Source organism: Mytilus trossulus, chromosome 1, assembly GCF_036588685.1.
Source record: "Mytilus trossulus isolate FHL-02 chromosome 1, PNRI_Mtr1.1.1.hap1, whole genome shotgun sequence".
NCBI classification, from domain to species: Eukaryota; Metazoa; Mollusca; class Bivalvia; order Mytilida; family Mytilidae; genus Mytilus; species Mytilus trossulus.
In genome coordinates this window covers 17769228-17783368 of record NC_086373.1, presented here as the reverse complement: position 1 = coordinate 17783368, position 14141 = coordinate 17769228, and the positions used below count along the sequence as shown (strand labels likewise).

General features: G+C 32.4%; 1 protein-coding gene across 1 annotated transcript in view; it reads left to right on the top strand.

Moving 5' to 3' along the window:
• The window catches only part of LOC134717444 (protein pigeon-like), a 60700-nt gene that overhangs the window by 1298 nt on the left and 45261 nt on the right, over positions 1-14141 (top strand). The window contains exon 2 of the mRNA XM_063579985.1: positions 13783-13859. Coding sequence (XP_063436055.1) covers positions 13783-13859 — 77 coding nt within the window. The remainder of the gene's footprint in view (positions 1-13782; positions 13860-14141) is intronic.

Below are 14141 nucleotides of genomic sequence, written 5' to 3'. Positions count from 1 at the left end.
TGGAAACATGCATAGGATTTCCTGTACTATTTAACATACTATTTCCACCTCTTGAAAAAAAAATCAACCCCTTATTCAATATGGCCAAACTAAACTTGAAGTCGACTATTCAGTGACAAGGATGGCAAGTTATATTTTTTTATTTGTACAAAATCTTTTAGTAAAAAATACATACTAAACAGTACTGTTTTGTCAGGGTAACAATCTGTTGTATTACCCTCTCAGCTTTAAAAATGTCGTTGTAAAATCTTTTTGTCCAATAATGACAATATTCTTGACATCTTCAAATTAATTGTAAGCAGCAAGAATGCTCAGTAAAGTAAGATCTACAAGCAAATCACCATCACCAAACCACAATTTTGTCATTAATCCATCTGTGTATTTTGTTTAATATGCACATCGCAACATAGGCCCTTTAGAGCCTCTAGTTTAAATGGGTGTTTATAAAATAATTGGAAACTTGGGCTGATATGGTTACTCAAGCCTGTAAATAGGAAAAAAGGGATGAACATTTGATGGGTTTACTTTTGGTGATGGTTCAATACTATCTTATATATGTTTATATGAAATGAAATGTGAAATTTGCCCTGTAGTAGTTACATGTATGGTACAGTAGTTGTTCATTGGTGTTTCTCGTTTCTTGTTTTTATATAGATTTATAGACCGTTGTTTTTCCTGTTTGAATGGTTTTAGATTACTAAATTTTGAGGCCCTTTATAGCTTGCTGTTCTGTGTAAGCCAAGGCTCCATGTTGAAGGCCATACCTTGATCTGTAATGGTTTACTTTTATAAATTCTTATTTGGATGAAGAGTAGTCTCATTGGCACTCATACCACATCTTCCTATATCTATGGACAGGATAAAACTTTACTCATGCCAAGTATTTCTTTATTTGAAACAAGAATAAATTCTGCTTAATTTGATTAAAATTCCAATTAAACAAAGACTGAATGGGGAAAACAATGGTATTATAACTTCCACAATGCATTTGTAATGGGAGATTATTTTTGAGTGAATTTTCTAGTAAATGGGAGATAATTCAATTTATAAAAAAAACTTTTTGGTTGAATAAACTGTATGTGATTGTTTTCTTTGTAATACTGTTTATTTCAAGCATAACTGTCGAGTTTTGTCATAATTAATTCAAAAGTACATTTTTGTATAATGTAAGGTGACATCTACACCAATTAAAACAATTTTTCTTCAAAAAATCCATTCCAAGCAACATGATGGTAGATTATATAAGTGATCAAAATTATCTCATCTGCATACAAACTTTCAATTATTATACAAAAGATGACTAAGATTGATAAATACCACTAGTGGACACTTTGTCTTCAATATAATGTGCCTTTTTGGTCCATTTATACCTCTCATTTCCTCCCAATTTCAACTTTTTAGACCAATATTTACAAATTTAGGGGTAATTATACCCCTCACAAGGATGTTGCGTGAGGATATAATGTTTTTGACCCGTCCATCAGTCATTCTGTCCGTCAGTCAGTCCTCTACGTGTCATAGCAACTCCTCTGAAACGTGACACAACAGAATTTCATGAAACCTTTTTAGATAATAAATACATACTATGTAGATGTGCATACATTGGCATATATCCACATGAAATTATGATTCAATTTTTTTTTCAGGAAAGATGCTCCTTTAAACTTATTTGCCCCAAAATACTACTGCAACAGTTTGTCAGCGCAACTCTTCTGAAACCACACATTTGAATTCCATGAAACTTTGTAATTAATACTATGTAGATGTGCATATCAACAGGAAATTATGACACAATTTTGTTCTATTAGTTATGCCCCTTTGAACTTATTTGCCTCAATATACTACTGCAACAGTTTGTCATTGCAACTCCTCTGAAACCATACATCAGAATTTCATGAAACTTTGTAGATGATAAAGACAATCTAAGTAGATGTGCATATCGACAGTAAATTATGATTAAAATTTTTATCTAGGAGTTATTCCCCTGTGAACTTATTTGCCTCAATATACTTCTGCAACAGTTTGTCATCAAAACTCCTCTAAAATATCTCAACAGATTTCATGAAACTTTTTAGATAATAAGGACATACTATGTAGATGTGCTTATTGACAGGAAATTATGATTCAATTTTTGTTCTTAGAGTTATTTTATTTGTCCAGTGACAATGTGGGGGCGTGGTGTATGTGAGCATGCTGTGAGGGTGTTCACTAAGGTTCTTTAATTTTCACTCATTTATGAAAGAAATGTGATAATAATAGAGTAATTGAAGTGTTCAAGCTGAATGAACTATCCATATAAAAGTTTACCGACTCCATGGAGGTAACAATTAGTCATTACCTGAAACTTAGATACTTTAGCTTTTATTGGGCTGAAATCAACATACCTTTAGTTCCATAATTGAACATACTGGCTCCTTCAACAGGTACCAAAACAGGTAAAAAAAAAAAATTTCATGCAATTTTTTTATTAATAAAAATTATGTCAAAAAGTGTTTTGCAATATTATTTAAAATTATCATTATTGTATTACACAATTAGCTATAACTTCGTATTATGGTACAAAAATCACCCAGACAAATCGATTTGGCTTGGCTAGAGATGACTTTAAAAATGTTTATATCATTAAAAAAGCTCCAAATTATCTCCCTTTAGTGCAAAAATGTCATTTTTTTACGTTTAAATTGAAATATATTTTTTAACTCATCTGTGACCTATATTTTTTTATTATTATTATTTTCAAACAAGTTGTACTTAAACTAAATAATTGTAAAGGAGTAGGTCCTGTAAGGCAGAGAAGAAAAAAAAAATTGAGTTTCTGGTAACCTGACCGACCCTGTTTTAGCCCTGACCCTAATTTTTTTAATTTAATTCGTTTATGTGAAATTTTTTTACTGATTCAGTCATTAAATTAACCCGATTCAAGCTCAAATATGAAAAATCTACCAAATATGCTGAAAAATGTCACTTTTCAGATGTTTTTTTGTCAAAAATAAATGTGGCCGCATCTGTGTTCATCCGAAACCTTTATATATGTTATGTATTATCATAAAATTCAACTTGCATTTCAATAGTAAGGATGAACATGAATGCGGCCACTTTTGTTTTAGACGAAAACCGTCTAAAATTTAACAAAAAGGATAAAATTGTGAAGATTTCAGTAATTTAGCATTCCTTAATGGTGCTAGTACCCAATATATGCCCCATTATTATGTGCATTGTATTGTAAAAAACAGCCCATATTTATGTAGCAGAAGCATTCTACTGTCCAATAAATAACTAAAAGTTTACATTTTAACAATTTTGTAAAACTGCTATAAAAAGGGGTCTTACTGGACCTGCTCCTTTAAGCGATTTCTGTAATTTAGTTTCTTTTTTTATTTCGATATTACCAATATTTCTTCTATTAGGTCAACAGAAAAAAAGTACATTAGGGTGGAATTAGAAAAAATGAAGATTTTAACATATTGGGGCATATTATTTCCCCCATTATATTTAGGAAAGTAAATTAAATGTCAAACCAACAAGTTCAATACCAGCTAACTTGCAGCCAAATTTCATTTAGATATCTTGTACCAGCCAAAAGTTTTATTAAAAAAACATGTCAAATTTGTCAGGAGTGTGACGCTTTTTGTGTGACAGGATTTTTTTTTAATAATTTACATGTTGAGTAAAAATTATTATGATGAATGCATGTATATGAAGATGGTTTATAATCATTCTTCAATACTAGGTTTTGTAGATTATAGATTGGTGTTATCATTGCACAAATATTATGTAAATAAATATACATTGTGAAAAGGTATGTACCAAAAATTAATATTGGCCAAATTTGATAATTTCTAAATTAAAGTGTTATGGTTGTATTTTAAAGGAGTATTTGTGTGTAAAACTGGTAAGTATTTATTGTATACATGTATAAGCTATCCATAAAAGGCTATACAGACATCCTGAGGTGCATAATTTACATATTGGATTAACTTCTATACAAGCACCCAAAAATGTCAGGAGTGTGACAACTGTCTTTAAACATGTACCAAATTTATATAATGCTTTTCATCTTACATTGTTATTTATTTTTCAGAAGCACCTGTTCCATAGAGAAGAAAAACATTTATTGCAGCTGTGATAATCTATATGTTGAATCTACACACTTGATTTTTAGATGTCAGGAGTGTGACACTTTTTTTATACATTAAATGACATTGTTTAAATTTTAATTACATATTCAAAAAAATGATCCATTGTTACTTGGTGTCAAAATTTTGATAGAAGAAGGTTAGTAAACATGTTTTGAGATTTCTAAGACACATGGATAATATTTATTTAGTAATAATTCATTTATGAAACTAATTGTCACCATAACATGTTGACATTTATCTCAATATATAAATGAAAAATGTAAATTATAGATGAAAAATAGCTTGAATATTTAAGGAAATGTCAATATCCTTCTGGTACACAATCATCTCTTTTGGAATTTATACAAACTTAGCTTTTAAATGCAATTCTGTTTAAGGCATAATTTGTCACACTCCTGACATAAAATAGACAAAATAGGAAAGGAGATAACCATTTGCATTTTTTTCAGTATAAGTTAATGTAAATGATGAAGAAGCTTATAGTGAAACTACCAGCATTTAGAAAATCAACAAGACTGGTACAAAATAGACCCAACCAAAACCAGAGCAATGGAAAACAGACATCAAAAGAGAGGACTAGACAATACCGGCAAAGAATTAAAAATAATCAAAGAAAACTTGAAAAGGTACAGAAAAAAAAGAAAAATCAAAACAAAGCCTACAAAGAAAAACAGAAAAGAAAAAGAATATTGGATGCAGAATTTAATGATGACTTTAAAATAAAACAGAGAAAATGGAAACAAGCAAGTAGAAAAAGGAGAGCTGAACAAAAGAAGAAAGAAGGTTGCACTAATACCAATACAGAGACAAAAGACCCTAAGCAAAGTCGGGTGAGAAACTATTCCTCTGGTCCTGCACTAAGAAAGCGTGCAGAAAGAGCAAGGAAAATTCTTCCAGAAAGCCCTACAGCATGGGCTAGTACCATGAAACATATCATTAAGAATGCCACACCTCGAAGGCAAAAAGGTCTGCTAGAAGGTAATACAGAAAGTGATATCAGCAATATCCTTAATATTACTGGAGCAGGAAGACCAAGCTCACATACAGAAAAGGCTAAAAGATCACTTGCATTTGCTGATGACAAGTCAATACCAGAGTCAATTTGGAAGAATAAAAAAACCCTTCAACAATACAAGACCAGAAAGGCACAACAAGTAAAAAGATTATATAAAATAAGAGTCCTTTATGATATTTGGGAACCGAGGGTAGAACGATTTCTAGAGGTACACTCTAGGATTATGCCAAACAAGAAAGACACAGTCTTGATTAATGGTGAAGTGGTTGCTAAACGTCATCTCCTGTGCAGTAAGAGAGAAGCTTTCAGCAGATTTATGGAGTTACACCCTGAATTTCCCCGGAAGTTTACAACCTTTCGAAAAATGGTACCAAAGAACTTCAAACCCCTCAATCTCAGCTGCAGACAGGTGTGCGTTTGCATCAAGGATTACAACCTTGAACAAAAAGTAAATGCCCTCAACCAATTAGGAACAACCCTTGATGTGGAGACCAAGATTTCAGTCAGGGATTTGTCGGATTTGTCCCTGTGTAAATACATTGAATTTCCAGAGAGGAAATGCAGTGATCGAGACTGTAACAACTGTGGAATATACTCTGTTGTCAACTGGTATGAACCCCTCATCACCAAAAGTAGTACTACATGTAATCAGATAGTCAAATATCATCAGTGGGAAACAACTTCTGAACAGTATGAAGACAGAAAAGGTATCAAGAAAAGAACCAACCGTTGGATTCAAGTACAGAAAAAACAGCCTGTTAGTGATGTGGTCAAAGAAGTCTCAGAAAGTATGGAGCAATTTTCAAGCCACAGTTTCCGTTCAAATTTCCAACAAAGAGTCCAATCAAACATAATAAATGAGCTACCAATGGACCATTGTTTAGTGGTCATGGACTTTTCGGAAAACCTTTCACTGCAACCACAAGATGAGATTGAATCTGCTCATTGGAACATTAAACAAGTTACCATTCATCCTATTTATATTGTGCGCCATGCACTAGAAAGCACAATCCAAAAGCCTGTGGTTCAAAAGGAATCATTGATTGTAATTTCTGACAGTCTTGCCCACGACACAGATGCAGTTCAAGTATTCACAGACAAACTGGTAGTACACTTAAACCACAGTCCTGGTCCTTGCAAAGTAAAGGTTATACACAGATTTTCTGATAATTGTGCTGGGCAGTACAAGAGCAAACTTGCCTTCATGAATATTGGCCTGATAGAAAAAAAACATGACATTCGTCTTGTTTACCATTATACCGAATCAGGGCATGGTAAGGGACCTTCAGATGGTTTGGGTGCAGCCATTAAAAGGAAAATTGACAGGCTCATCATTGCTGGGAATGTTATAAACAACGCATACCAAGCTTACTTAGCTTTACAGCAAAATGAGAGTCACAAGATTATACAGAAGATTATCTATGTCCCGAAGAAGGTCATCAAACATCTTAAGCCTGAAAAACCAGGATTGGTAAAAACACTTCCTGGCACGCAGTCATTTCATTGCGTGAAAACCTTTGAACAGGGTTCAAAGGTGCTGGTGTGTTGTGACCTAAGCTGCTATTGTGATGTCTGCCTTACAGATCAGCAAGGACCTTGTCCACTTGGTAGATACAGGAAGGACCCTTTCCTCATGGATTTGACAACTGGTAAACGAGTGTTGAGAACAGATGTTCAGATAACAGGTGTACACAGTCAAAATGTTGATCCAGAATGTATCCTTTTATAAATCACTATATATTCTAATATCCTTTCCACAGAGGTTTGAAAATTCCATTCAATTGTTCTAGTTTTGTTTTCATTTACAGATTGCATTTGAAGAGTTTAATTGCTGTAATTTTGCTGTAATCTTAATTAACAAAAATGTATTCTTCTTTTGTATGCAGATTGTGAGCTTAAATGAACGGTGACCTCATATTTTTATTTTATATTTCTATTAGGTATAAGATAAAGTTTAATTATAGAAAAAAATAGAAAATTCCTTTATTAGAAAAAAAGTTGATTTAGACCCGCCAGTCCCCTTAAACCAATTTTTAAACATGGATAAAATTATCAGTCAGAAAGTGTTTTGCAATATTATTCAAGACTATCAGTCAAAAAGTGTTTTGCAATATTATTCAAAATTATCAGTCAAAAGTGTTTTGCAATAGTTACCAGTTATTCAGTTTTCGTTTGGTAATATAACCACCAAAATATATTTCACATTTTTAACCGGATTTTTGTGACAAAAATGTCGGTTATTGATTTGGGGATGTATGGCAGGCGGGCGGTCCGGCGGCAATCAAATGTTGTCGTGCATTAACTCATGAACCGTTCAACCAAAGCTTTTATAATTTTAATATGTTGTTACTGACAACTAAATGAAGGTCAAGTTCAATAATCGCAATTTTTACTTTTACCGTTCAGGAGTTATTGTTCTTGAAAGATTGAAAAATGGAGTTTCCAGTCGTATCCGTGCATTTACGCATGAACTGTTCTACCACAGCTTCCTAAATTTTAATATGTTGTTACCAACAACTAAATGGAGGTCAAGTTTAATAATAGCGATTTCGACTTTTACCGTTCAGGAGTTATGGTTCTTGAAAGATTGAAAAATGGAGTTTCAAGTCATGTCCGCGCATTTAAGCATGAACTGTTCTACCAAAGCTTCCCAAATTTTAATATATTGTTACTGATGAAAAATGGAGATCAAGTTCAATAATGACGATTTTGACTTTTACCATTCAGGAGTTATGGTTCTTGAAAGATTGAAAAATGGTGTTTCCAGTCGTGTCAATGCATTTTCTCATGAACCATTCGACCAAAGCTTTTGAAATTTTTATATGTTGTTACTGATGACAAATGACAAAATAGAGGTCAAGTTCAATAATGACGATTTTGAATTTAACCGTTCAGGAGTTATGGTTCTTGAAAGATCGTAAAATGGCGTTTCCATTCACGTTGTTGCATTTACTTATGAACCATTCAATCTAAGCTTTTCAAATTTTAATATGTTGCTACTGACTACAAAATGGAGGTCAAATTTGATATTGACAATTTTCACTTTCACAATTCATCTGTAATGGTTCTTGTGATATTGCCAGGACACAAATGAATGTTAATAAATCCCCTTTGCTGTCTTTGTGACAGCCTCTTGTTAATGTTACACCTATGCTTTCGAACTTTTTTGTTTTAAATAAACACATGTACTTCTTTCTCAAGTATGCTCTTTCAGACTTGGTTTGAATTAGTGGTGTTGCATCTATTTGCATTTTTTGTCATATATATTAAGAATAGATAATAAATAAGTTATGTTGTAAGCCACATCAGTTGTTGTAAATTCTTTATTTTAAACAGCCTTTTACTTTTTATACGACCGCAAAATTTGAAAAATTTTCGTCGTATATTGCTATCACGTTGGCGTCGTTGTCTGCGTCGTCATCGTCATAGTCGTCGTCCGAATACTTTTAGTTTTCGCACTCTAACTTTAGTAAAAGGGAATAGAAATCTATGAAATTTTAACACAAGGTTTATTACCACAAAAGGAAGGTTGGGATTGATTTTGGGAGTTTTGATCCCAACATTTTAGGAATAAGGGGCCAAAAAGGGCCCAAATAAGCATATTCTTTTTTTTCACACAGTAACTTTAGTTTTAAGTCAATAGAAATCTATGAAATTTTGACACAAGGTTTATAACCACAAAAGGAAGGTTGGGATTGATTTTGGGAGTTTTGGTTCTAACAGTTTAGAAATTAGGGGCCAAAAATGGATCCAAATAAGCATTTTTCTTGGTTTTTAAGTAAATAGAAATCAATTGGAGTTATCTTTCTTTGTATAGAATAGTAGTTGAATCAACTTTTTTGCACCTTAACTTTAGTAATAGTGAATGGAAATCTATGAAATTTAAGAGTTATCTTTCTTTGTATAGAATAGTAGTTGAATCAACTTTTTTGCACCTTAACTTTAGTAATAGTGAATGGAAATCTATGAATTTTAATCAGAAGGTGTATGACTGCAAAAGGAAGATTGGTATTGATTTTGGAAGTTTTGGTCCTTACAGTTTAGGAATTAGGGGCCAAAAAGGGGTCCAAATAAGCATTTGTTTTTGTTTTCGTACCATAACTTTAGTATAAGTAAATAGAAATCTATGAAATTTAAACACAAGGTTTATGACCATAAAAGGAAGGTTGGTATTGATTTTTGGAGTTTTGGTCCCAACAGTTTAGGAATAAGGGGCCCAAAGGGTCCAAAATTAAACTTTGTTTGATTTCATCAAAAATTGAATCATTGGGGTTCTTTGATATGCCGAATCTAAAAATGAACTTAGATTTTTGATTATTGGCCCAGTTTTCAAGTTGGTCCAAATCAGGGTCTAAAATCAAACTTTGTTTGATTTTATCAAAAATTGAATAAATGGGGTTCTTTGATATGCCAAATCTAACTGTGTATGTAGATTCTTGATTTTTGGCCCTGTTTTCAAATTGGTCTACATTAAAGTCCAAAGGGTCCAAAATTAAACTTAGTTTGATTTTAACAAAAAAATTGAATTCTTGGGGTTCTTTGATATGCTGAATCCAAACATGTACTTAGATTTTTGATTATTGACCCAGTTTTCAAGTTGGTCCAAATCAGGATCTAAAATTATTATATTAAGTATTGTGCAATAGCAAGAAATTTTCAATTTCACTGTACTCAGCAATAACAAGAAATTTCCAATTGCACAGTATAACGCAATAGCAAGAAATCTTCAATTGCACAGTATTGTGCAATAGCAAGTATTTTCAATTGCACAGTATTGCGCAATAGCAAGAAATATCTAATTGCACAATATTGTGCAGTAGCAAGAATTTCAATTGGAGTTATCTTTCTTTGTCAAGAATAGGTAGTTGAATCAACTAAAATCATTGTTTTATACAAACTGATAAATTACGACAATCTTTACCATTCATTGATAACAAGCACATTCTTGCATTTTATTATTTTATGATGTATTTAAATGAGTAATTATTGTTGCAAACTCCATTAGAAATTTGAATTGTGATTAGTTTTAGAATAAATGATAGGGGGATGTAAAAAAAAAAATTGGGGGGTGGGGGGTGGGGGGAGGTGGGTGTTAATTCAATTTTTCTCATTTGAAATTTCATAAATAAAAAGAAATTTCTTCAACCATTTTTTTGAGAGGATTAATATTCAACAGCATGGTGAATTGCTCAAAGGCAAAACAAAAATTTTAAGTTCATTAGACCACATTCATTCTGTGTCAGAAACCTATGCTGTGTCAACTATTTAATCACAATCCAAATTTAGAGCTGTAACTAGCTTGAATGTTGTGTCCATACTTGCCCCAACCGTTACGGGTTCAACCTCTGGGGTCGTATAAAGCTGCGCCCTGCAGAGCATCTGGTTTGGAATGCTATCCATGTTTCATCCTTTACTTTTCTGCATTGGCTAGAGTTATAGGGGGGGGGGGGGGGGGGGGTGAAATCCCATAAAAACATGTCAGGAGCCTCTGGCCTTTGTTAGTCTTGTATTATATTAATTTTAGTTTCTTGTGTACAATTTGGAAATTAGTATGGCATTCAGTATCACTGAACTAGTATATATTTGTTAAGGGTCCAGCTGAAGGACGCCTTCGAGTGCGGGAATTTCTCGCTACATTGAAGACCTGTTGGTGACCTTCTGCTGTTGTTTTTTCTATGGTTGGGTTGTTGTCTCTTTGACACATTCCCTATTTCCATTCTCAATTTTATAATCATAACTAATATAAATGTGACACCAGGAGCAACCTTTTGTACAATGTTTGTGATATATTTAGGTTATGGTTATACATGTAGGTTATCAATTAAAGCATGTTGATTTGACCATATCAGTAGATAAAAGTACCTAAATAAATTTGTTGTATGAGACAAGTTTGATCAGATATAATCAAAGTCCAGATCTATTCTATCATGTCTATATGTTGAGTTTGTTGACATTTTATGAGGAAGTTTACAATTTTTTTCCTTGATTTTTTCAGCTCTTTCTTTATTACATTAGTTCAGTGCATTCATGCTAGAATAATTTCAATTAAAATATCACTTTATTTTTTTATACACTCCCTAAGATGTAGAAAATGCATTCCTGAATACACATATTTTTCTGTTTCTTATTTATATCATATAAATAAGAAACAGAAAATTGACAATATGTCAATATAAAATGGTTTATAAAATTACAAAAATGAAAATATTTACAGCAGCATGATGATTGTCATTCTTTAAATTTAATTTGTAGTTTATGAATTTTGGCATTATCTGTTGTTGACGCACATCCAATTAGCAATGTTTCATTGTCTATTATAGCCATACTAACTGGTCGGTTAATATCAAGTGGTGTTAGCCTGATGCAGTTTATGACATTGCCTTTGGAATTCAGTATATGCAGATTTTCATTTGAAAAGTCACACATGATTATAGTGTCATGAGATGTAGCTACTAGATCCCAGGGATCGAAGTATTGTTTTTGTTTCGGGATTTCAATGCCAGTATAATCCCACTTTATGTTTCCTTCATTGTCTATTGATCTCAGTCTTCCATTTCCCTTTGGTGGCCTATCAAGGACAATTATATATCCGCTTGTAGTTGATGCTATTCTATGAGGAACGGTGAAAAGGGCCTCTTTATTTGAATCAAATTCATAAACATGATCTTTTTTGCCATCTTCTGTTAGAACCATGACTTGACCTGTATTAGTTTCTCCTTCCGATTGGTCATTGACTTCTGTTGTACCCACAACTATTCTGTTGTTATTAAGGACATGCACTGCTGTTGGAAATACTTTTGCGTGAAGCCAAGATTTGTCAATATTATAAAAATTCTCCATTTTCTTTTGTCCTTTTTTCAGGATCTTGATGATAGGATTGTTGGCCAGTACAAGCAGCAGTTCTCCTGATTTGAAAGCTGCCATATCCCTTATTTGTATATCTTTGACCTCCCCTTCAAGAGGGATTCCATTTGCTAGATTTATCTCTTGTAAAATTGCTTGTTTTGTGTTTTTTATCCAAATTGTGTTTTCTCCAGTTGTAATTTTTCCTATGAGATTTAGATTTGTTGAATAACTTGATTTTTCAGAGGCAAATTCAACATGGTCTGCGTTTGTAAGAAAGCCTGTCTCAAGTTTTCCAAATATGTTTTGTAATTCATAAGCATTGTAACTTTCTTCTTTGAATGTTAAAGTTTGAAATGGTAATGGATGTCTTTCGATTACAAATTCTTCAACATAATTCTGGACTCCATCAGAAATATGACATACATTTTTGATATTGTTGTGTTTACTATATTCCTCCGTTAGAGTAGCACTGCTTTTCAATTCCTTAATTTTTTCTTCTATTAAAGAGATATTTTGCTCAATATGTTCTTTAGCCATCAAGTAATCCTTTTCCTTTTCTCCGAGAAGTGAACTTGTCTGCTTTGAAATTTCATCCTTCAATTTCCTATCTTTTTCAGTTATTTTTTCCCTTTCTCTTTCATAACTGACCGTATGCAAGGAAAGCATTTCTTCAAACTTCAACTTTTCTGACAAAACAAATGGTAAATACTTGTTGTCAATTTGATCTCTTTGATTGGTTAAAACTTGAAGCTTTTCATTGTGTATGACATTAAGATCACACATAGAATGTTGCTGATGAGAATCGGTCAAACATTTTGAACAAATTAATCCATGGCAGTCACGACAAAATAGTATCAAATCATAAGTTGGATGACTTACACATGAAATAGTCTGAAGCTTATGTGAAGGCAGATTAATGTGTTCTTGTGCTCCTAAGTACTGGCCATTTTTTTCATCATGTTTAGCCATTATGTTGCTGTATAAAAAATAACCTTACATAAAGCAAGATTAGGCAACCTTTTGACATTTTGTTTTATCTTGCAGACTTAACCATAGTTATAAATAACTATTTTTTTCATTGGTGTTTACATGTATCTGTGTTTACTTCCTTATTATGAGTCTTTATCTATATTCTTATTTTAAATCGTTCAGTACAAATGCGCATTAACAGTTTTTATCTACCTAATAAAGGATAATAAACAGTCATTAGTGTTGAAATTTATAGAGATTTAGATTTGTTTTACAAATATTTTTAGACTTTAATATTTCTTGCCCCCTTCTTACACTCAAAATTATCTTTCTGACTATGTACACAACAGCCGGGTGGATTTTGATTTTTCCACCGGCCCACCATGGACAGTCCGCCTGTGCCCACTCCAGCTATAATCTCTTTTTTCATAGAGATATTGATTATTATTGCTTATCTGCTTTTTTCAATTGATTGTACTAGGAAATCTTGTGATTAAACAAAAGAAATTGCATGCCCACTCCTATGGGTGGACAAAGTGGACAAGCTAGAAATTTTACCCACTCCCATGGTGGGCTGGTGGACAAATCAAAATCCACTGGGCTGTAGTGTACCTACCAGTATGTATATACTGTTTTGTGACCATGATTTAATTTTTAACGGAGTGTTTTCTTTATAGAAGAAATGTGGTTTGAGTGCCAATGAGACAACTTTCCATCCAAGTCAAATTGCATAAAAATTCAGTTATAGGTCAAAGTATGGCCTTCATAATCAAGAAGAAAATTGATTTGATATTTTATTTTTTATTTTTTCAGAGAATTTAAAGATACTGAATCAAGAGAAGGATGGATGTATTCTGTTTACCTGGGATGATGTGTCTGATAAAACTGATGTAAGTCAAATGGTTTTTTCCAGTTTTAAAAACTAACTTTTTCTTTTTGATGTAGGGAAAACTTGAAATTAGCTATATTATTTTCTGTAATAAGTACCCTGTAATTACAAATGATTGTTTTACACATAATAATATCTTATCTATAATAATATTTTTTTTAAACTGCAATGAATTTAAAAGAGACAACAATGCCCAAACCAAATAATGTAACACTAAAGTACTTGAGGTTCATGTGAGATTACAGACAGGAGTTTGGGATTCAATTTATATTTCAAAACAAAA